The sequence below is a fragment of the Rhinoraja longicauda genome, chromosome 1 (assembly GCF_053455715.1).
Source record: "Rhinoraja longicauda isolate Sanriku21f chromosome 1, sRhiLon1.1, whole genome shotgun sequence".
In the NCBI taxonomy this organism is placed as follows: Eukaryota; Metazoa; Chordata; class Chondrichthyes; order Rajiformes; family Arhynchobatidae; genus Rhinoraja; species Rhinoraja longicauda.
Genome location: NC_135953.1, coordinates 60249837 through 60275034, shown reverse-complemented (window position 1 = coordinate 60275034; position 25198 = coordinate 60249837). Strand labels below are relative to the sequence as shown.

The 25198-nt window shown below is 42.0% G+C and overlaps 2 protein-coding genes across 7 annotated transcripts in view; one reads left to right on the top strand and one right to left on the bottom strand.

Annotated features, from left to right (window-relative positions):
* ppat (phosphoribosyl pyrophosphate amidotransferase) overlaps positions 1–3060 on the bottom strand; it is a 53329-nt gene extending 50269 nt beyond the window's left edge. The window contains exon 1 of the mRNA XM_078398255.1: positions 2798–3060. Coding sequence (XP_078254381.1) covers positions 2798–2925 — 128 coding nt within the window. The 5' untranslated portion in view covers positions 2926–3060. The remainder of the gene's footprint in view (positions 1–2797) is intronic.
* On the top strand, positions 2804–21631 carry paics (phosphoribosylaminoimidazole carboxylase, phosphoribosylaminoimidazole succinocarboxamide synthetase). Of its 6 annotated transcripts, none has more exons than XM_078398292.1 (10): positions 2804–2837; positions 4104–4139; positions 4399–4596; positions 6960–7138; positions 8089–8268; positions 8349–8462; positions 8809–8892; positions 9582–9762; positions 19665–19823; positions 21130–21631. In XM_078398292.1, the coding sequence occupies exons 2-10, from the start codon at positions 4124–4126 to the stop codon at positions 21288–21290; spliced, it is 1272 nt and encodes a 423-aa protein (XP_078254418.1). In that variant the 5' UTR covers positions 2804–2837; positions 4104–4123; the 3' UTR covers positions 21291–21631. The 6 variants fall into 6 exon arrangements, with proteins under 6 accessions (XP_078254418.1, XP_078254439.1, XP_078254397.1 ...); XM_078398313.1 differs by lacking the exon at positions 2804–2837 and adding an exon at positions 2896–3157; XM_078398271.1 differs by lacking the exon at positions 2804–2837 and adding an exon at positions 3275–3402.
* Positions 21632–25198: the final 3567 nt, after the last annotated feature.

Genomic DNA, 25198 nt, shown 5'->3' with positions numbered 1-25198 from the left:
AAGGGCTGAATGGCCTACTCCTGCACCTATTGTCTATTGTCTGATGGCCATAAACATCGCGAAATTCCCATGCTTACCTGACTGTCAAACTGTTGCCTCCAATCTACCTGTCAAATGTCCTGACGGTAAATAAATTGGTTAAACACAAGTATTTTATGGTATCTTCAAATGACTTTAGTTAATTTAATATTACGTGCTTCTAAATGCATCTAAGACAACCTAGCAAACCTGGGGACAGCATGCGACAGCGCCCGCAATAAGCGACAATATCTGGCAACAAGCAGCTGTCGCCGAGAAATTTCTATCGACGTGCCAAGATCCACTACGATTCTTTGAAGACTCCTCACGATCATGCCCGCGACACCCCAGCTAACTGTCAGCGACAGCCTAGTCGCCGGCAGTCGCCTAAGTGGGACAGATCTTTTATTTGTCCTTCTTTTAGTTAAGGTATTTTATGTTGCTGGTCTAGTTGAGCTTTGGGATGATGGCAACATTCAGATATGAATGGTCAGGGAACTTTGAGATGGTACTTGTAAATTAAATAAAAATACAAGGAAATGGCACACAGGGATCAATATGTAGTATTTAGTCAAAGTAAGGCAAGAGAAGGTTCATGTGTCCGTGGAAATATTTGGCTCCACTGGTGCATATTTAACTCTAGATTACACAGGTGATTCTAATACACTTGGCCAGAACATTTCATCCAAGTGCATGTTTCATCCAAGTGCTCGTTTCATCCAACATAAGAATGCAACAATTTTTTCTCATTCTTAGTATATCAACTCTCTATTTCATATATTCATATATTTTAGTGCTAATACTGAATGTTATTTTACAAATGTACAGCCAAATATCCAAAAGGTATGCAAAAAGTTGATTTTAACTGCAAAATATTAAGTGAATGTTGCCATTGACCATTGCTTCCTGTTAAAAAGCCCAAAGTACAACAGTACCATTTTACTTTAATACAACTTCCATTGATGTCAAAATGGCGCTATGATAAAAAGATGGTCATCTGAAATATTAACCCTGCTTCCTCCTCCAGAGATGTTGTCTGATTTGCTTTTAGTTCAAATGTTAGCACCTGTATTATCTTGATATTGAAATACATACTGATGAATATAAATCAGTGCAGTATTTCTCCCCTTCACATGTGTCTGTTCCCATCAGCATGCAATAACACTACAAGAACAAAAAATAAGAAAAACACCAAAGCAACTCATACTGCAACTGTGGAGAGAAATAAACAAGTTTGGAGTCGGAACCCTTCAGACTCTAGAAAATGTTGTTTGACCACCATCAACACTTCGTATTCTTTTAATTTTTTTGTAAACCAGCATCTGTGGCACCTTGTGTCAACATTAAAAGAACATTATACAACACTCCCCCCACACCCCCTCCTCCACAGGCCACCTTCTGCTACCCTTATGTTGAAAGAAGGAACTGCAGATGCTGGTTTACACAAAAGGACACAACGTGCTGGAGTAAATCAGCAGGTCACGCAGCCCCTCTGGCAAACTTAAACAGGTGACATTTTGGGTCGGGACATTCTTCAGAGCGCAAAGTCAACCGATAGACACAAAAAGCTGGAGTTACCTAGCGAGTCAGACAGTATCTCTGGAGAAAATGAATAGGTGACGTTTCGAGTCGAGACCCTTCTTCAGACTGGGAGTCAGGGGAAAGCTTCGGTTTAAATTAGCAGTTCCTTCCTGCACATGTTCTCCACAGATGCTGCCTGACCCGTTGAGTTACTCCAGCACTTTGTGCCTTCTTATGCTGCTTGCCCGGCTGATTATTTCAGCAATGTCAGGTTTAATTTCAACAATGTGTACGAAGAAATTGCAGATGCTGGTTTCTACCGAAGATTGACACAATGTTGGAGTAAAAGAAGGGTCTCGACCCAAAATGTCACCCATTCCTTCTCTCCAGAGATGCTGCCTGACATGCTGAGTTACTCCAGCATTTTGTGATACCTTCGATTTGTACCAGCATCTGCAGTTATTTTCCTACCCAAAATGTTGGTCAGGCAGCATCTCTGGAGAAAGGGAATATGTGACTTTTCTGCTCAGAACCCTTCTTCGGAATGTCTATCTTAATTTCAACAATATTCCGTGTGAAGAAGGGTCTCGACCCAAAATGCCTCCAGAGATGCTTCCTGTCCAGAGATACATAGACAATAGGTGCAGTAGGCCATTTGCCCCTTCAAGCCAGCACCACCATTCAATGTGATCATGGCTGATCATCCACAATCAGTACCCCGTTCCTGCCTTCTCCCTTGATTCACTTGTACTTCATTTGTCAATCCATAAGCAAATTGATCAAATAAAATATCTTATCAACCCTCTGCAGAAGGAAATAATGTGTATAATATGTACCAGATGAGGGGGTTCCACTGCCTAGTAAATAAAAAAAGTAGCTAAAGCCCTGTGTGTTGAGGTTTCAGTTGCACCAAAAAGTAGAGCAAAAAGGGGAACCTAAAATAGATCCTGCCATGAGTTTACTTCAAGTGTGGTATAAAATGACCATTATCTGGTCTGGTCATTTTACTTGAAGTAAACACATGGCAAGATCCCCCGCTGAGTTACTCCAGCATTTTGTGTCTATCTTCTCTTTTAGGAGTTTGCGATAAGAAGAAAACAAACAAAAAAACTTCAAGCATTTCCCCACGAGATTAAAGGGCCAATTTGCACTTGCACAAAAGACCAAGGGCGAAAACATTTTGCAAGCCGCATCCGGGGATGTCGCGGTGCAGCTGCCGCGGGGCCGCGCTCTGCTGGCTCTGGCTCTGGCCGCTTACCTGTGTTGCAGCGCCACCAGTCCCAGGGTGATAACATGCGGTACGTCCAAGTGAGTGGGCCACGTGCCGGCCGCCACACAGCCGAACACGCCGCACTCCTCGCCGATACCCGCCTCTTCAAACTCCATCACTCCCGACTTCAATGATAACCAGACAGAGAAGGGAGAGGGGAAAACACAATATTCCCGCGCACTCCGCTCGCGTTCACTCTATTCTGAAGAAAACACACTGGCTGCTCCTCGCCGCGACGGCGCATGCTCGCTTACCCAGCCGGCTTGGGCCGCACCAACACCTGCAAGGGGGTTCTCGTGCAAAGGATATCTGAGTTTGTTGGAGAATTGGCGTCAATATTTTTGATCTGTAATTGAATAATGTGATTAATGTTCAGTTAAAACGTTTTTTTTAACCCCACTTCTATGAGAAGATCGCCTTTTTTTTTGTCCCCCCGAGGTCTTGCAGCTTACTTTTCCTCCTCTGCACCCCCTGCGGCGGGGTTGGTGCGGCCCTCACTTTCCTCGTGGTCGGGGACTGCGCGCGGGAGCTGACGCAGCGGGTTCGGCACATGTTTGAAGTGGGGACGGAGAACAGTTTGGTGGCGCCGCCAGGTAGTGTAGTGTCGTGTAATATAATGGCTGCAGCGCAGCGACAGGACAGGTGTGCAGCCAGGAAAGAACTGTAGTTGCTGGTTTACACCGAAGATAGATACAAAATGCTGGAGTAACTCGGCACCAGGGCGGGCAGGGTCTCTGGCGAGAAGGAATGGGTGTCGTTTCGGTCAGGCACCCAGTCCTTCTCTCCAGAGTCGCTACTGTTTGTCGCGACAGTAGCGCTGGCTGCCTGCCTGAGTTGATCTGCTCGGTGCCCCCATGGCATGCCATGCACTCCACGAGATTATGTTAGCCTGCGGCTCTCCAGGAAACCCGTAATATCTTTTTTTGTAAGTGCTGGGATAGTTCAGCGAGTCCGGCAGCATCTTTGGAGAAGGTGACTTTCGGGTCGGGACCTTTTAGGGACATGGATATCCATGTTCTCCTTCTGAGCCGCTGCCTGGCTGAGTTACTCCAACACTTCTTTGTGTCTTTGTAAACCCTTGACACCTGTCTTTTTTCTTTTAAAAAGTGCCGACCCGCTCCTTATCCAGGCCGATGACCAGCTGTGAGTGTCGGTTTTGTTTTGCCGTAGGCCAAACAAGCGACCCATTTGATTAAATGTGTGCCTACCAGAAGCCGAACGGCTGCGTGGGTTGTACACACGTGGTTGTGTGTAAGAAAGTGTAACTGAAAATTGGTTTTATTTAATATTTCAGAGTTGAAAATTTGACCAAAGATGGAGAAAATTGAAGGTAAACTCGTGCTTTCCTAATTGGTTGATAATTTCTCTCGCTTTCTGTCTATACCGTGTTTAAAGTGCTTTGGGGGAGGGGTAATTTCTCCTCGAACACCATTGCTGTTTTGGCTGCCCTCTGTTGCTCATCCTGCAGACGGAGTCCGTTCACATTTGGTCTCCCCAACAGTCCTTGTCGGTGTTACTCGGTTTGACGCGAAAGTACAGTTTCGGTATTTGTTGATCTCTTAACATCTCATCGTTGAAATATTCCTCAGGACTCAAAATAGGGAAAAAATTGAATGAAGGCAAGACCAAGGAAGTATATGAACTGCTGGATAGCCCAGGACAAGTGTTAATCAAGTCAAAGGACCAAATTACAGCTGGAAATGCAGCCAGGAAAGATCAGATGGTTGGCAAGGCTGCTATATCCACTAAAACCACGGTCTCTGTCTTCAAGTTACTGCAGGATGCTGGTAAGAACAAAGCAAACTTGTTTCCCTCCACACGCTTCACTGAAGATGGGAGCCACAGGTATAATAATCAGCCAAGGCATTGGGACAAAACACAGAAGTGCTGAAAGAACTCAGCAGGTCAGGCAGTATCCAGGGAGTGAATGGGCTATGTTATTAGATGGGGACCATTCCTCAGATTGATAAGAGAGGAAGCTGGAAAAGAGAGGCAGGGTGGGACAAAGCATGAAAAATGATAAGTGGATACAGGTTTGTAAGATATTACGGTTTCAGCAAGTGGATAGAAAAAGCACAGGTTTTCAGTACACGCTGATGCCAGTATGGGTCTTTATTTTACAAAAGTACACTGTACTCGTATAGTCACAAGACTGATAAGATATAGAATATATCACATGACAAATCATACCATTCTAGTAGTCAGTACTTAAAGTTACAGTTACCATTATATACACTACAAGGTTGGAGGGGGGTGATTGGCAGATGGGTGAGGTAAGTGTCAAAGCTAGAGGTGAAAAGGAGACTAAATGATATTGGATATGGAGAGCAGGAGTGAAATAGAAATCCAGACGGTGGAATGTGAGTGGGCAAGGGACAGGAAAAAGGGGAGATAAAAGGGAAGTGGAGTACTCGGGGATGGAAGATGCATAAAAAGGATGGGATAAGGAGCAGAATAACAGGGTGGGGTTGGAGATGGTGGAAGAAAGGGGAGCACGTGTGGGTGGTGGGCACAGGAAAAAAAGGGTAGTGGGGGGGTACTTGTTGAAGTTGGAGAATTCATTGTTAGTATATTAGGTTGTAAATCACCCAGGTGGAATATGAGGTGCTGTTCTTCCTGTTTGCATGTAGCTTCACTCGGAGGCCACAATGGAGGCCAAGGAGAGAGGGAAGAAGAATTAAAGTGGTTAGCAAATGTGAGGTCCAGCAGGGCTTGGCAGGCAAAATGGTCGCCTGGTCCATGCTTGGTCTCTTTAATGTAAAGTAGGTTACGTTACACTGAATGCCATAGATGTGGTTTGCACGAATTGGGATATGTTACTGTTGTACAAAATGCTGGTTTGGTCGCATTTGGGTTATCGTTTTCACTCTGGTCACCACACTATCGGAAGTATGTGATTAAGCTAAAGAGGGTGCAAATAAGATTCACAAGGATGTTGCCTTGATTGGAAGGCTTGAGTTATGGTGAGATTAGATCAACTGGGTCTGTCCTTCATGGAGGGATAGAGGCTGAGGTGACGAGGTATATAAACTGAGTGGGATGACATAGTGAGGGTGCTTAAAACTGGAGACCATAGGTTTAAGGTGAGAGGCAGGAGATTTTCAAAAGGAATCCGAGCAGTATTTGAACACAGCAATAGATATCAGGAATGAGCTGCCAGACGATGTGGTGGAGATAGAAACAGTGACACCATTTGGTGGTGGCAGCCTTGCCAACGTTTTCTCTCGTCCTCTTCTTTTGTTGTTTTTAGTCTGTTAAATGTATGTTTTAGTATATCTTTAGTTTTGTATTATGGGTGGGGGGAATCTCTTTTTATCTCTTCCTCAATAGAGATTTGACTTTTCCCTATCATATCTCTGTCCGCACTTGTTGGGGATCAACTTTGGGAGCCCCAACCGCGGGAGCCTGCGGACTTAACATAGTGGAGCTTACGATCCCTTTGTCATGGATCGACTTCGGGAGCTCCAACTGCCGCGGGAGGTTTGACCGCCCCAATCGCGGGAGCTTCGACTGCCCCGACGCGGGTGAAAAGGAGGGAAGAAGATAATATGTTATTGCCTTCCATCACAGTGTGCTGTGGTGGATGTTTATGTTAATTTTTATGTAGTTCTGTGTCTTGATGGGTTTTTTGTTATGACTGTATGGCAAATCAAATTCTTTTATGTTTTTACATACTTGGCTAATAAATTAATTACAACATAATACAATTTAAGCGACATCTGGCCGGATACGATTGAGAATAAAGGGATATGGAATTAATGCAGGCAAGGTGGATGAGTAGAGGTGTGCATGATGATTAGCATGGACACGGTGAGCCAAAGGGTCTATTTCTATGTTTTTGTCTGGCAATACTTTGTTGCTGGTCTTTTTGGAGAATCGCCATCTCTTCAATGTTCATATCGATAATTATTTCTAAGATAGACACAAGTAGCTGGAGTAACTCGGTGGGATAGGCAGCATCTTAGGGGAGGAATGGGTGACGTTTCGGGTCGAGGGCCTTCTTCAGTCTCGACCCGAAACACACCCATTCCTTCTCTCCAAAGATGCTGCCTGTCCCGCTGAGTTACTCCAGCTTTTTGTGTCTCTTTGGTTTAAACCAGCATTTGCAGTTCCTTCTTACACATTGATAATTATTTCTGTTGTTCAAAAGGGATAAAAACGGCATTTGAGATGCAGTGTGGAGAAACTGCATTTGTAGCAGCAAATTGTCACATGATTCCAATTGAGTGGGTTTGTCGAAGAGTTGCCACCGGCTCTTTTCTGAAAAGAAATCCTGGTGTAAAAGAAGGCTTCAAGTTTTTGCCTCCAAAGATGGAAATGTTCCTTAAGGTATTTGTAACACTTCAATCTCTTCAGCCTGACTTTTTGTTGTTGCTCTTCCTTTTATATAGGTAGTCATCATTTTATTTCCTGTAGTTGTGTATAGAAACAATGCAACAATACTCTTTCTATGCAGTTCAACACTAAATATATCACTCTAACTTCGGTAAACTAATACCATGGAGTATTTTGCATTGACTTTGAGAATTGATTTTTTTTCTTTTGTAAACTTGGAATTAACTGCTTTTTCAAACATTTTTCCTAATGTAATACTGCGAAGTAGAGGTGAAGATCGCATACTCAGTAATGCTCACTGTTTTGGTACCTTTACTTCTGGGCTGGCAGGCCATTGTTGCAAATAAGTCAATATAAAGTCTTTTGTATTATAAGACTTAAAAATAGTTGATGAAATTACAGGTGGACCCAATACATGCACATTTTGGGTGTTTAGAAATAGTGTGGAAATGGACCCTTCGGCCCACTGATTGTGATCACTGTACATTAGTTATATCCTACACACTAGGGACAATTTACAGAAGCCAATCAACCTATGAACCTGCACATCTTTGGAATGTGGGAGGAAATCGGAGCACCCTGAGAAAACCCAGGGAAAATATACAAACTCTGTACGTTTAGTGTTGTAATTGTTGAAGTGAAGTAAAGCTAAGAGCCATTATCTGTGGCTTGAGAAATTTTTGTGTACAATGAAATCATGACCCATGAGGTTGAGGGATAAATATTGAATAGGGCCAGGATCATCACAATATTCCCAGTGACCTTTTTTTGCCTAAAAAGATATTTGCCTCAGCAAATATCTGATAAACAGCATCTTCGGCAATATAGAAATCCGTCTGTTCTCCAGCCAACTTAAATTTTGTGCTTAGAGCAAGAGTTTTGGCGCCCTTGTTTTATGGTAGGAAATGCCTTATTAAATAACTAATTTGTTCAAATTCTCTTAGGATGATGCTAACAATGACCCACAGTGGTCTGAAGAACAAGTTATTGAAGCTCGGTTTAATTGTGGGGGGCTGCAAATTGAGAGATGTGAAGTGGACATCATGAATCGCACCACTTTGGCTGTGTTTGAGATATTGGAGAAGGCCTGGGCAACTCAAGACTGCACACTTGTGGATATGAAAGTTAGTAATCATCTTGCTATAAAATAAGTCGACTGAATCACTGGTTTCCCATGAATTAATTGACAACTTGTATTCCACAGGTGGAGTTTGGGGTTTGTGCTGGTACCACGGAAATTTTGCTTGCTGACGTCATTGACAATGATTCCTGGAGATTATGGCCTTTGGGGGATCGGAGCCTTCAAAAGGATAAACAGGTTTGCATTTAATCAGCAGATGTAACATTTTTAAATTAGGTTGGTGTAAAGACCCTCTATGGAGTCTCTGATTTTATCCTAAATCCCCAATCTCTAATATTTGGCAACATGGTTGAAGATTTTGTTGAAGAGACTGGGGCACCTGTCAGAGGTGAGCATGGAAATGGCAGGGAGATCTCAAGAACTGGAATACCTCAAGGTTTCCTCCTAGATCAGCAAGACTATTTCTGTCCACTTCTGCGCTCTCCTGGATAGTCTTTCATTTTATTAACATACAAACAAATGAATTGCCCTTTTTGCCTATTTGTGAAACTATTGTGTTCAGTTTGTATTTTTTGCTTGTCAGGTTTATCGTGATCTCAAGGAAGTGACTCCTGAAGCTCTGCAGATAGTCAAGAGAAACTTTGAATGGGTAGCGGACAAAGTACAGGTATGTCAAAGTTTCTTCAACTTATCAGTCATAATGAAGCTTCTATGAAAGATGTGATGTTTTCTATGGTGAAGGAGGGCCTCATGTCTGAGTCCATATTTGTCTGTCAACCCAAAGCATTGTACTTGTATATTAACTTTGGTAAGAGCTAACAGGTGTAAACAGGTGATCGATGCTTGGCATGGACTCGGTGGGCTGAATGGCCTGTTTCCATACTACATCCAAATTAAATCTTGATGTCAATATTTGACATTCCATTTACAACACTACTATCTTCTCTCTCTCAAAGTCAGTTTACTGTTGTGTATTTCAAATCTCTAGTCTCTTGCATTCTATTGTTCTACTGAATAACCTTTCAGTCTTTTTATTCTAACGTTAAGTTGATTTGAAGCTCTGCCTATAATAATCTGTGTGGGTCTATGATAGTACCCATCCTACAAATGTTCAAATTTAACATTTTGAATCTATTATTCAAATAACTCCCATGGACTCCACTTCCAGTCTTTTGCCTTTGTGAAATGCTGCTTTTCTTTTTCAGATTGTGCATTTCCTAGTTTCTTTTTGACCCACAATTGATTATATTGCCATCAACCATCCAAATCTTGTAGTGAAAATCTTAATGTTACATTTTTCAATAAATTGAAAGAAAAACTGTATTAATTTGGTAATCTATTCAAATATCTGTGCAGAACCTGCTGGTGACAAAGACCTCCGTAAGAGTGGTGGTGATCATGGGATCGCGTAGTGATCTTGGGCATAGCCAAAAAATAAAACAAGCATGTGCAAATTATGGCATACCTTGTGAACTACGCATTTCATCAGCTCACAAAGCTACTGATGAGACACTGAAGATTAAAGCAGAATATGAAGGTAAATAGAGAATAACATTTTGTCGAGATTAAATCATGGGCGTAAGGTGAAAACTCCAATAAACTTCTTTTTTTTGCTACTGTGAATAAGGCCTCTGACCTTGTAGGTGATCATGTACAATCAGAAATATAAAAAACCTTATTTGTAAATTCCTGTGCTTTTAGTAAGTGTGTATATACAACATTCATAGAGAAGGGTCTTGACCTGAATCGTCAGCTATCCATGTTATCCAGAGATGCTGCCTGACCGTCTCGAGTTACTCCAGCACTTAAATTTTTTTTTTTTTTAAATACAACATTGAATGTTGCTTATAGGTGGGAAGAAGATTATTTCATTGATCACCCCAGGATGATTTTATCTTTGGGGAAAAATAAGCTGTTTGCAGTCAACTGCTCGAGCAACCAATCTGAATTGGCTGATACCAAAAATGTTCCCGTTAGCTCTGCCAATTTTCCGACCTTGCCTCTGCTTTTCACTTCCAAAGCAAGACTATCTGTAACCTTGGCCGTGTCACTACTCCAAGCATCTGCCAATCTAATGCCCCTCATCCATATCCCTCTATCACTGGCTCGGCTTTGTCCTGCCCCACCTCTTTTCAAACTCCCCTCCTTGTTGATGATACCCTCTAATCCAGCAGCAGATTTTGGTAAATCTTTCTGTGCCCTCTCAAACCTCCACATCCTTCCTGTAATGGGGTGAGCAGGTGATACAATATTCCAAATGTGGCTTATCCAATAAGGTGCAACATGACATTCTAACCCTTGTACTCAACACCCCAGTTGATGAAGGAAAATATTACCATACACTTTCTTTACCACTCTTGCCTACTTTTGTTACCACTTTCAGGGAGCTTTGTAGTTGGAATCCAAGATCCCTCTGTACATCAATGCTGTTAAGGGTTGTGCTTGCTTTGCTTTGCTTTCGCCTTCATTCAACCTCCCAAAGTGTAGCACTTCACACTTACTCAGATAATTTCTCTGCCTGTATCTGTAATGTTCTAAATCATGCAATATCCTTTGACAGCCTTCCTCATTGTGCACAACTACACCAATTTTGGTGTTATCGACAAACTTACTCTCATCTACATTTGCTTCCAAGTTGTATCACAAGCAAGGGGTCCTAATGCCATTCACAGACTTCCCAGCCGCAATAACACCTTTCCACCATTACCCTCTGCCTTCTATGGGTAAGCCAGTTCTGAATCTGAACTATCATGTCACCGTAGATTACGTGTATTGTGATCTCTGGAGCAGCCTATCATGAGTAATGTTACCAAATGCCTTGGTAAAGTTCATGCACATCCATTTCCTCACCTTCGTGAATCATCTTCGTACCTCCTCAAAAACAACCAAGTTTAAAAGACATGTACAAAATCATGAGAGGAATAGATCGGGTAGATGCACAGAGTCTCTTTGGGCAAGAGAAGGGGAATCGAGGACCAGAGGACATAGGTTCAAGGTGGGGAAAAGGTTTAATAGGAATTCGAGGGTTAACTTTTCACCCAAAGGGTGGTGGGTATGGAACAATCTGCCAGAGGAGGTAGTAGAGGCTGGGACTATCCCATCGTTTAAGAGACAGTTAGACAGGAGTACATGGATAGGACATGTTTGGAGGGATATGGACCAAGAGCAGGCAAATGAGAGTAGTGTAGCTGGGACACTGTTGGCCGGTGTGGGCAAGTTGGGCCGAAGGGCCTATTTCTACACTATGACCTGCATGCACCTCAATGCTGACTGTCCCTAATTAGCCCAATGTCTTCCAAATGAGTAAATCTTATCTCGTAGAATCTTTTCCCAATAGCTTCCCTACCATTGACGTGAGGCTCACTGGCCGAAAACTTGCTGATAATCTCCCCCTTCCCATCTTAAACAAAGGAACAACATTGGATACTCTGATCTTCCGGGAACTCATACTAAAGAGACCTGTGCAATCACCCCTCTTACCTCTATCAATAACCTATTATAGATCCTCATAGGTACTCAGGATATAAACAATAGGTGCAGGAGTAGGCCATTCGGCCCTTCGAGCCAGCACTGCCATTCAATGTGATCATGGCTGTTCATCCACAATCAGTACCCCGTTCCTGCCCTCTCCCCATACCCCCTGACTCCGCTATCATTAAGAGCTCTATCTAACTCTCCACCTTAATGCTTTTTCAAGAAGCCCATCTTTTTGTTCACAGACTGTCCAACATATTAGTATATTCACACTGATCTTGCTGTCCTCCATGTCCTGGTGAATACAGATGCAAAGTACTCGTTTAGAACCTCACCTACTCCCTCTGGCTTCATGCATAAATTCTCTCCTTGAATGGTACATATAAAAGCTTTGGTATTTTCTTCAATCCGATTTACTAGGTTTGACCATTCCAATCATAGAAACATAGAAAATAGGTGCAGGAGTAGACCATTCGGCCCTTCGAGCCTGCACCGCCATTCAATATGATCATGGCTGATCATCCAGCTCAGTAGCCTGTACCTGCCTTCTCTCCATACCCCTTGATCCCTTTAGCAAAAAGGGCCACATCTAACTCCCTCTTAAATATAGCAAATGAACTGGCCTCAACTACCTTCTGTGGCAGAGAATTCCACAGACTCGCCACTCTCTATGAAGAAATGTTTTCTCATCTCGGTCCTAAAAGATTTCCCCCTTATCCTTAAGCTGTGACCCCTGGTTCTGGACTCCCCCAACATCGGGAACAATCTTCCCGCATCTAGCCTCTCCAACCCCTTAAGAATTTTATATGTTTCTACAAGATCCCCCCTCAGTCTTCTAAATTCCAGCGAGTACAAGCCCAGTCTATCCAGTCTTTCCTCATATGAAAGTCCCGCCATCCCAGGGATCAATCTGGTGAACCTTCTCTGTACTCCCTCTAAGGCAAGAACGTCTTTCCTCGGGTTAGGAGACCAAAACTGCACACAATACTCCAGGTGCGGTCTCACCAAGGCCCTGTACAACTGCAGCAGAACCTCCCTGCTCCTAAACTCAAATCCTCTTGCTATGAATGCCAACATACCATTCGCTTTCTTCACTGCCTGCTGCACCTGCATGCTTGCTTTCAATGACTGGTGCACCATGACACCCAGGTCATGTTGCATCTCCCCTTCTCCCAATCGGTCACCATTCAGGTAATACTCTGCTTTCCTGTTCTTGCCGCCAAAGTGGATAACCTCACATTTATCCACATTATATTGCATCTGCCATGCATTTGCCCACTCGCCTAATCTATCCAAGTCACTCTGCAGCCTCCTAACATCCTCCTCACAGCTAACACTGCCACCCAGCTTCGTGTCATCCGCAAACTTAGAGATGTTGCATTCAATTCCCTCGTCCAAATCATTAATATACACTGTAAATAACTGGGGTCCCAGCACTGAGCCTTGCGGTACCCCACTAGTCACTGCCTGCCATTCCGAAAAGGACCCGTTTATTCCTACTCTTTGCTTCCTGTCCGCCAACCAATTTTCTATCCACCTCAACACTGAACCCTCAATACCGTGTGCTTTAAGTTTGTATACCAATCTCCTATGTGGGACCTTGTCGAAGGCCTTCTGAAAGTCCAGATATAATACATCGACTGGTTCTCCCTTATCCACTCTACTAGTTACATCCTCGAAAAATTCTATAAGATTCGTCAGACATGATTTGCCTTTGGTAAATCCATGCTGACTTTGTCCGATGATTTCACCACTTTCCAAATGTGATGCTATCACATCTTTAATAACTGACTCTAGCATTTTCCCCACTACCGATGTTAGGCTAACTGGTCTATAATTCCCTGTTTTCTCTCTCCTTCCCTTTTTAAAAAGTGGGGTTACATTAGCTACCCTCCAGTCCTCAGGAACTACTCCAGAATCTAGAGTTTTGAAAAATTATCACTAATGCATCCACTATTTCTGAGGCTACTTCCTTAAGCACTCTGGGATGCAGCCTATCTGGCCCTGGGGATTTATCTGCCTTTAATCCATTTAATTTACCTAACACCACTTCCCGACTAACCTGGATTTCCCTCAGTTCCTCCATCTCATTAGACCCCCGGTCCCCTGCTATTTCCGGCAGACGGTTTATGTCTTCCTTAGTGAAGACAGAACCTAAGTATTTGTTCAATTGGTCTGCCATCTCCTTGTTCCCTATGATCAATTCACCTGTTTCCGACTGCAAGGGACCTACATTTGTCTTAACTAATCTTTTTCTCTTGACATATCTATAAAAGCTTTTGCAGTCAGTTTTTATGTTCCTTGCCAGTTTTCCCTCATAATCTATTTTCCCTTTCCTAATTAAGCCCTTTGTCCTCCTCTGCTGGACTCTGAATTTCTCCCAGTCCTCTGGTATGCTACTTTTTCTGGCTAATCTGTATGCTTCATCTTTTGTTTTAATACTATCCTTGATTTCCCTTGTTAGCCACGGATGCACTACCTTTCCTGGTTTGTTCTTTTGCCAAACTGGGATGAACACTTGTTGTAGTTCATCCATGCGACCTTTAAATGCCTTCCATTGCATGTCCACCGTCAATCCTTTCAGCATCAATCGCCAGTCTATCTTGGACAATTCACGCCTCATACCCTTAAAGTTACCTTTCTTTAAGTTCAGAACACTTGTTTCTGTATTGACTTTGTCACTCTCCATCCTAATGAAGAACTCTACCATATTATGATCACTCTTGCCCAAGGGGCCTCGCACAAGACTGCTAACTAACCCTTCCTCATTACTCAATACCCAGTCTAGAATGGCCTGTTCTCTCGTTGGTTCCTCGACATGTTGGTTTAGAAAACCATCTCTCAAACATTCCAAGAAATCCTCTTCCTCAGCACCCCAATCTATATGTAGATTGAAGTCACCCATTATAACTGCTGCACCTTTAGTGCACGCATTTCTAATTTCCTGCTTGATGCCATCCCCAACCTCACTACAGCTGTTAGGTGGCCTGTACACAACTCCCACTAGCGTTTTCTGCCCCTTAGTGTTTCGTAGCTCTACCCATATCGATTCCACTTCCTCCAAGCTAATGTCCTTCCTTTCCACTGCTTTAATCTCCTCTCTAACCAGTAACACTACCCCACCTCCTTTTCCTTTCTGTCTATCCCGCCTGAATATAGAATATCCCTGGATGTTGAGCTCCCAGCCTTGGTCACCCTGGAGCCATGTCTCCGTAATCCCAACTATATCATAATCATTAATAACTATCTCCACATTTAATTCATCCACCTTATTACGTATACTCCTTGCATTGAGACACAGCCTTCAGGCTTGTTTTTACAACTCTTACCCCTTATACGATTATGTTGAAAAGTGGCCCTTTTTGATTTTTGCCCTGGATTTGTCTGCCTGCCACTTTTACTTTTCACCTTGCTACCTGTTGCTTCTACCCTCATTTTACACCCCTCTGTCTCTCTGCTCCTGCTCCCATCCCCCTGCCACATTAGTTTAAATCCTCCCCGACAGCACTAGCAAACACTCCCCCTAGGACATTGGTTCCATTCCAGCTCGGGTGCAGACCGTCCTGTTTGTACTGGTCCCACCTCTCCCAGAACTGGTTCCAATCAGAATAATTACTTGAGAGTTTTTGCAAGTTTCACTCCTTTCAGGCCTGTAATCTTAAATATTTTTTACCGCAACGTGTAATATTGTGTTTAAAAGATTTTAAGTATTTTAGCGTACAGAGAAGTCCAAATACGCCATTGTAACTAGAAACTCAATAATAGTTTTTAATTTATTGTTGCTCGAAATTGATTAAAAATGTTAGACTGGGTGCTGATTTAAATGTTATTTTGTGATAACCCTTAATACTAGCCATCGCCATCAAAACGTTGTTTATTTCAAGTGTTAATTTTGTCATTTGATAGTTTTGTTTTGCTTTCAAAACTTAACTGTTTTATGACTGTAACAAATCACCATGCACAGTTGTGTTTATAAGTTCTTCAGATGTATTAATTGCATCGAGTGCAAAGAAACAATGCTCACAAAAGTTTTATTGTTTTTCTAAATGTATGCTTTGTGCCTTTTCTCTTTGATTTTTAAATTCTTAACATTCTGAGTCAAGTTACCCCATCTCTTTTGCAGATTTAGCAATTTCTTATCAGCTTTGTTTGCTTTTTCAGAGACTGAGTTACTCATTGAATGTGCATTAACACTAATTGTCTAGAATTCTGTCATAAATTATTGTTTGCTTGATTTCAACATTTTCTGTTTCCAGTTTCTCTTTATCAATGTTTCGCCATTAATTTGCTAATTTTAATTGTCGTACTTCTTAAGGTTCTCCTTGTTAGATTTAATGTCCTCGCCTGTTCCAAGTTATCCATCATTTTTTAACAGAAGATCACAGACACTTATATTAAGTTAGTGCCCTGACTTTTACATTCTATAAATTTTAAGCATGACGGGCCCACTTGGCCTAGTATATATATATATATATATAATATATATATATATATATATAAAACTCATCTTGTATATTTATTTATTTGTACCCGAAATACAGCCAAAATGGTGCACGATAGCGCAACAATTTTAGGCCCACCTTACTCGCCATTTACTGTGGTTCAAATGGTTGTTATATTTTATAAGTTATTCACTTTTTAAACTTTAATAAATCCCTTTTCCACTTGCCCTGCCTGTCAGCCGCACCTGCGCAGTAATACCTGTGTTCAACGTCACAATGGGAACCCAACGTGTGCACCTGTGCAGTTGGGGCCCCGTTGATCTAATACTTATGTAAGATGGCCGCCGGATCCGCGTTTGCAATCAAAGGGCGCTGGTTGTCAGCCGGGGCTTCTTCCCACTCAAAGCAGTCGCCGTCGAGTTGCCTCTGCAGGAGAGGTTTGCACCCAACGGGTCCACGGGTTGCTCTGGACACCGCGATGGCCACCTCTCCCCTTTCCTACCAGAGCCGGGGGAAGACTCCCCGGCCGGCAGCAGGTCCACGGGTCGTCAGTTGGGGGAGGGTTGCCGGGCCTGCAGGAGAGGTTTGGATGGAGGGTTGCCGGGCCTGCAGGAGAGGTTTGGACCCAACGGGGGTTTCTGGGCACGCAGGAGAGGTTTGGATCCAACGGGTCCATGCCCGTCTAGTTATATTTAGATGCTTGACCTTAAATCATTGGTCTATTTGCATTGCCATAAAATATTTATCTTGGTATTAACAATTTTTACAATACTATTCCGTTGTAGCAATAATGCTGAAACTGATGTATAAGAAACACTTCAAATTACTTTAAAATGTTGGATCATTTAAGTTAGTTCTTAGAACATTGACTCTCCAACATAATTCCACCTACCTTTCTGCAGCTTGTAATTTGAGTATTGCTGTATACTAATGCCTTTGTTATAATACAGGACTTTGCTACTTTAGACTCTTGTGTTTATAATGTCTAATTGCGATTGTTTTATTAACAATTGAAGGTAATGCAAAAAGGTAAATATTGCCTGAAACATGACAAAGTGAATGCTGCATGTAGAATTTTTTTAATTTGAGTAATTAAGGTACATAATGTAAGTATCTCAAGCTTCCAGGCAGCTTCTGTTGGGAACACCAGGCCTTTTCCAGCTATGATAAAGGAAGACTTTTCATAGTTGAAGTACTAAACAAAAAGCAGATTGTCTAGCTGTAATAGTATCACATGCCTTCCGTGAAATTATATTCTGCTTAGGCCTTTCACTCGCATGCTTTTTGATTGGTATTCACAGTTGATTATCGTACAATGAGGCAGCTGTGCTGCAAAATATTTGGCCGATAATCAGAAAAGTACATTGGGCTACATTTTATTTTGGTATTTCTTAATTTGCAACTTGATTTGAAAGCAAAATGAGTTCCATAAGAAGTTTCTACTCTTGTGATCTCAATTATGTTCATTATTTATAACTGAATACTTGTGCGTTTCACCTCCTCTCAGCTTTTATCTACCCAAGTTGGAATCCTGAACTGGTGTTTCAACATCAGAAAATGCTGGGGGGAAACCTCAAGGTCAAACAGCATCTCTGAAAAGAGAAAGTTAACTGGTTAAATAAAAGTAATTTTATCTTCAGCTTTACATCTGCAGTTTTTTCATTTACTGGTGCGCAGACAATATTTCTGAACAAAATGGTCCTGCAGTAATCCACTGACTGTCTTCGTTTGTTTCATAATCTATACTCAAATACATTTTCTGGAATTTTATCTTTTTATTTGACTTTATGAAATCTCTCAAAAGGCACGCCCTAGAATCGCATGCCAGCATCATGGCCATTTTGTTCCATTGTTAACTTGTGAAACTGATGTGACTTTTTCTATTTTGAAGACCAATTTTTCCGTCAGGAATGTGGTGCTGCCCATTCATTGATTTCATTTACTATACTGCTATCTTTCTCCCTACCCTCATTCTTTTGGCCCCTCTCTACTGCTCCCCTTAATCTCTGTCTACATCACAGGGGACAGACTTTGACTGATGTCTACTACAAATCCACAGATTTCCAATTACCTTGATTGCTACTCCCATTCTGTCTCCTGTAAAGAGGTCATCCCCTACTTTCAATTTATGTCTCTGCAGTATGTGCTCCCAAGATGAGGCTTTTCTGCTGTAGGACCTCAAACATGTCCTCTTTAGTAGAAACATAGAAAATAGGTGCAGGAGGAGGCCATTTGGCCCTTTGAGCCAGCACCGCCATTCATTGTGATCATGGCTGATCGTCCCCAATCAATAACCCGTGCCTGCCTTCTCCCAATATCCCTCGATTCCACTAGCCCCTAGAGCTCTATCTAACTCTCTCTTAAATCCATCCAGTGAACATGGATTCCCCCCCTACCCCACCCAATCACAGATGGATACCTCGCTTGCATCTTTGTGTCCTCTAGTCTTGATCCCCTGCCTCTCAGATGAAATAAGGATAGTCCTCCTGGTGCTTGCCTTTCACCCCACCAGCTTTTGCATCTAACTCGTCATTCTCCAACATTTCCGCAGCTTCATCAGGATCCCACCCTCCATCCTGACCACTTTCCACAGAAACCACTTCCCTCTGCGACTCTTTGGTTCACTCATCCCAAAGCACCCCCTTGCAGATACTTTCCCGCAACTGCGGGTAATGCAACACCTCTTCCTATACCTCCTTCCTCTCAACCATCGAGGGACCCCAGCGGCCTTTCCAGGCAAGACAGAACTTCACATGCGCCTTCTCTAACCTCGTCTACTGCATTCGGTGCTCCCAACATGGCCTCCTTTTGGTGAGAACAAGCATAGACTCGTGACAGTTTTGCCAAAGACTCGTGTTTGGTCTTCTAAGGCCTACTGGATCTTCTATCTGCTAACCATTTTAACTCCCTTCTCATTCCCATACTGACTTTTCTGTCCTAGTCTGTCTCCATTGCCGGAGTGAAGCAACATGCCTCATATTCCCCTTGGGTAGCTTACAACCTAACAGTATGAATATTAAATCTTCCAGTTTTAGGTAACTAGCCATCAACTCTCTTCCCTGTGCCCAACCTGGATGTACAACCATTTTTCTTCCTATGTGTCCCTCTTCCACCTATGGCTCTTCTAGCATCACATTTTGTACCTCTTCTCTTCTGATCTCACAGCTTTTTGTTTTCTTCCTATCTCTAACCTTTGTCCACCCACTGTCAAAGCCCCCTTGTTGGTATCCACCTAACACCTGCCTTTATCCTACCCCACCTCTCCAGTTTTCATCCCCCTACTGTTATCAGTCTGAAGTAGGGTCCAGACTCAAACCTAGATGCTGCCTGACTTGCTGAGTTATTCCGGTTTTGTTTTTTGGGAAACCAGTTCTACATTCCATGTGTTTGCATATTTTTAACTCTCATTTGTTTTTGGTTCGTTTACATTTTAAATTTGAGATGCAACATGAACTTGTGGTTAAATATGAAGGACTGAATCTCTGGTGGCATTTGAGAATCACCCTTGTTTCTTAACTTTTAGGTGATGGTGTTCATACTGTATTTGTGGCAGTTGCTGGTAGAAGTAATGGTTTGGGGCCAGTGTTGTCTGGAAACTCCACCTGTCCTGTAATAAACTGCCCCCCCATATCTGCTGATTGGGGTGCTGAAGATATTTGGTCATCGTTGCGAATGCCCAGTGGTAAGTTATTGGAGATCCTTTAGGGAGCTCCTTAAGTATTGTGTCTGGTCGCTACTTAATGTAGTATTCTTTGCACTGAGAAAGTGCACAATGAAAGGAGAAATTTCTTGATAAATTCTTTTGGCAACTTCAACATCTGCCGGTGTTTTCAGTGTCACGATTGTAGCTCTACCCAAACTGGTTATATAAACTGATCAAACATGCAAACACATAATGCGACCCTATGTCATGTGGCATTGTAAGTGGCTCTATCAGTTAACCACCGAACATATCATGTTAACCACCACATGAGGCATCAAACTAGTGAAGCTAAAATACCTGGAGCAAATTCACTGCATCCATTGCTTCTGAATTACCATGAAGCCTGTTGCAACATACTAGTTACTAGGAGAACATGAGATGGGCAACCCAATTCACAATGAACAGTTTTAAAGTTTGAAGCGATAAAATTATAATATATATATATATATATATACACACATACATATCTATATGTATATATAATATATATACACACACACATATATAAATCTAATACAAAAAGTGTCACCATCTGTTTTGACTCAAAATGGAAAGAAATATTGTGAAGAGTGGGAATTGGGCTTTAAACTGAAGAGAGGGAAAGAAACAAGCGGATATGGAACTTGAGTAATTAAAAATGGGGCTGATGTCAACCAGATGTTTTGAATGGTTGGAGAAGCTTAGCAAGTAAGAAATGGGGTTTAGATGGAAAAATTAGTTTGCATCTGAAAATTATATTGAAGAATCAGTGAATGTCATTGAGGACAAATGTTTATAAATGAAGCTTGTGTTAAGAAACATACACTGTTGAGTTTTTGTTCAGAAAATGAGAAGAGAACTAGTGGTTGTTTATTTAGATTTTCAAAGCTCATTCAACAAGATGGCACATAACAAACAAAACTGCGAGTGGGATTGGAGCTCATGTATTAACATGGATTTAGAAATGCTTCATACTTAAGCAATACATGGGTCACTCTCTGGTTGTTATTAATAATAGGGAGTATCAGAGTGCATGGGTCTTTGATATTTGCAATGTACGTCAACAGCTACCTCTTCAGATGTATCTGAAGTATTGTGTCCTATTGTTTTTTCTGCAACCTTTCCCCCGTAACAGACTGTTCATTGATGCTATGGTAAAATTAGGGAAGGCTCATTTAGTGTTCATCATTGTGGTTAGAGTGGAGAATTGAGTGGGGTGGTGGAGTGATACATAATATTTTTTTTGCTGCTGTTTTCTTTGTAGAAAAGATGAACACTTTCTAATTGTACTACATTGTTTTTCTAGGTCTTGGCTGTTCCACTGTTCTATTTCCTGACGCAGCTGCCCTTTTTGCTGCTCAGATCTTTGGTCAGTTTGATCATTTGGTGTGGGCCAAGCTACGGGCAAACATATTGAGCACTTGGATCTCATTGAAGCAAGCTGACAAACAGTTAAGAAACCAGTGATCGAAAAGTTGTACCTTCGGAGAAGTTCAGCCACATTTGGAGGATCAAGGATGCTAATTTTGAATTTTCAAATGTTTATCTTTGTGTAATTCTGATCAAGCATTATTACATTATTGAAAACACTATTTACACAAATGCTGCAATTGCTGTGAGTAGAATGGATGAGGTTTTCATTAGTTATTTGGGAAAATGATTTTCAAAACTCCATATACATCTTTTATAATTAAAATGCAATATTAGGAGTTTATTCAACTTCTTGCTTAAGTTGCTTCTAGATGATTCCAATAATGTTCAGTGATTACAGCTGTCAATTTATGAATAAAGTTAGTTGATTCCTTCAATGATTATGATCATTTTATTTCAATAACTGCTAAATAAATATCAGAAATTCTACTGTTCATGGGGAAACATTTTGAAATTATATTGTTCAAGTTAACCATCACATCGCTTTAGGTAAACTGCAAAGAAGTGAGCTCTTCAGCAGCACCTCAGCTGAAGCACATTCTACCTGTATAGTCCCTGCCCAGTTCCAGCCATAGCTAATGGTCCTTGCAACCCCCAATAAATGTAGATTTGTTTATTGTCACGTGCACTGCAGTACAGTGAAAAACTTTTGTTGCATGCTGACCAGTCATCGGAATACCATACATGATTACAATTGAGCCATCCAGTGTACCACTACATGATAGAGGGAATGATGTTTAGTGCAAGGAAATGTCAAGTAAAGTCTGATTAAAGGTAGTCCAAGGGTCTCCAGAGGTAAATGATATTACATCATGGTGAATAATGGCTTCTGTGGCTAATTTAAGAACAGTATGTGTTCTTGTGAAACACCAACTGAGCTGGAATTCCAATCAGATAAATATGGAGCAGGTTTGTGGCTAGAGCAGCAGGATGCACTGGCCGTTATAATATCAGAGTGCAAAATTGTTCAGGGACTTATTCATTGAATGATTACTATTTCTATTGCTGTAGTTTAATACATTGTGGGTACGGTGGAATTTTCCTTTGTAAATCAATTATAGAAAAAAACAAACATAGGTAATGTAAAATGTCACAATTTTTTATGGAGGTGTGACTGCTTAAGTGCAAGTAGTGGGAAAATCTTGAAAGACCTTCAATCACCTGATAACTGTTAGAAAGAGTGCTCAGTCTTTGCTTAGTGCTATCACAGTTCCTTGCTATAGGGCATAGTTGTAAGATGAAAGATTTAGAGGACCTGAGGTAGTTTTTTCACAGAGCGGTGGGTATGTGGAACTAGTTGTCAGAGGAAGTGGGAAAGGTGGTGCAATTATGACATTTGAAAGACATTTGGATAGGTACATGAACAACATGAATAGAAAAGGTTTTCAGAGATTTGGGCCGGATACAGGCCTCTATGCCAGTCTATATTGAACTTGCTCAGGAAAGCAGCTTAATTAGCATGGATGTATTGTGTGGATGGGTCTATTTCCATATTTAACTGATGACTTTGATTTGCTGTTTTCACACTCTTCCACCCCTTGGCTAACATTGTTTTCAGCTGCATGCATCCCACTCCCCACATAGTTTCCGGTTAGTAGTGTTTTTATTATACAATAATTTTCAATTACATGCTAGGCGATTGAATACAATTTCCATGGTTTACAGTACTTTTGGTACATATTTGAAAAGCTATTCGTATCAATATTCTAAAAGCTTTTATGGATCAAAGAGACATTTAAGGAGCCTCTTTTCAAGTTTTCGGGAGACCCCATGTGGCTAAACATGCTTTAATACACTACTGTCAATAGCTATTCTGTTTTTCAGACCATTCTGCATTCAGCTTGAAAACTTGGATCTCAACATAGAAAATAGGTGCAGGAGTAGGCCCTTCGAGCCTGCACCGCCATTCAGTATGATCATGGCTGATCATCCAGCTCAGTAACCTGTACCTGCCTTCTCTCCATACCCCCTGATCCCTTTAGCCACAAGGGCCACATCTAACTCCCTCTTAAATATAGCCAATGAACTGGCCTCAACTACCTTCTGGCCGACATGTGCCTCACCCCCCTCCCCTCGGGAACACAGGCTGAAGGGAGCCAGGTGGGGAGAGGGACATTAGTTTACAGGACGACCAGTTGGAGGCAACGACTGCAACAGGCCTTTGTGGCCAGTTGCAGCTGGGACTGTAAAATGGCACCTCTAGCATATGGACTCTGGGCTACTAACTGAAGGGATTGTGCTCATGTTTGGGGATAGTCTTGCTGATCTGTATGGTATTTGGTAAACATGACAATAAATAAATCATTGAACCATTCAGTTTGCTTTGTGGGGAAATGGTTCCACCCTGAAGTTATACATCAGCTCTAGAACAATACTTACTACCTATTTTTAAGAGACTGGCAAGGCTCAATAAAGTCAATTTGGACACATTGCCTAGGCTCCTTTATCCTTTTGATTTTGTGATATTCTGGGTTATTAGCTGTATGCACCAAATAGTTCTTTAGATAATCCTCTGTATCCCCCACCATCCCATTTTGTAACTCAATTCTCAGTTGTAGACAGCAGTTCACTTGTACCTGCTCCAACCTGTAAGATTTGAGAAGTTTTCCCTCATTCTGAAATCAACACAAAACCAAAGAGCTGCAGTTTGGACATTTTAAACGGGAGACTGGGGCTGATAGCGGAGAAAGGCTGCAGTCAGTTTACCAAAGGATGTCACAATCTGTGGGTCCTAAAATGGCCGCAGGACCTCGTGACCAGCCACAAAAAAGGTAAAAACCTTACATCCCAGTCTCTAGGTTTTCTGCAAAGCCATGGCCAGAACAAAGGATGGGTATTGGCCATGCAGAAACCTACGAAACCAGGTCGGAGTCCAGACACTGGGGCGCTGACATCAGCATACTCACAATGCCCCAAGCCGACTTAAACAGTTCATCTCAGTGAGGGGGCACAATAGCCCATAGAAAACTACCTGGTAGGTGATGGGAAACCAGTTAACACCCATCACCTCACAATGAAATCCCAATTTACACCTTCTGGCCATCCCCGAACGCAGATCAGAAGAAAACCTCATACATATCTTTTTGAACAAAGAGATTCCAAGATCTGGCGGGAGATAGGACGGGTCAGAAACTATAACTGGCCACTACTTTTGGGTTTTAAACTCAAGAAGACGGACAGGAGGCAAGAAGCGCAGAGAAAACCGGGTTCGAAGTCAACTGAAGTCAAGAAGAAAGTCGGAAAGAAGAACGGATGCAAGAGAGAGGAACAGGCACGCAACTCGAAAAGAAATACTGCAAAAACCGAACAGCCAGTAACCCCAGTAATAACCCCATGGTGAGCATGCACTTCAAATCCTACATATCCTGGACATAGTTTAGTGTAGAGAGGAGGGTGGTTGTGAATAAACGTTGGGGGTGTATTAAAATATGGGTTGGTCAAGGTTGCGATGCGTCGTGCGTTCCCCATCTGACAGTCGTGTATGTGTCTTGCAGAACTGTGTTTAAGAATTCATAAGTAAAAGGGTATTCGTGTATATGTTTTGTGGAACTGTGTTTCAAGAATTCAGCGAAGAAGGTATTCGGATATATGTCTCGTGGAACTGTGCTTTTAAGTTTTCAGCGAAAAGGGGTATTCGGGTATATGTCTTGTGAACTGTGCGTTTTGTGATTAATAAATAAAAGATATTCATGCATTCGGTATGTGTATTATAGATATGTCTTATCGAACTGTATAATAAGTATTCATGGACAATAGTCCCAAGTGCTGAATAAAAGCCTTTTTCATTTAAACCCTGGTTTTAAAATCTGGTCTGGTTGAATTTTTCTGCACTATAAGAGCTCCTGCATCTAAGCCCAGTGTCTAGAACCGTAAGGGGTGAGTGGGTCGAACCACTCACGGGGAACCAGTGTGCACGGCCTGGTCAAGGGATCAGAGCAAGGCAC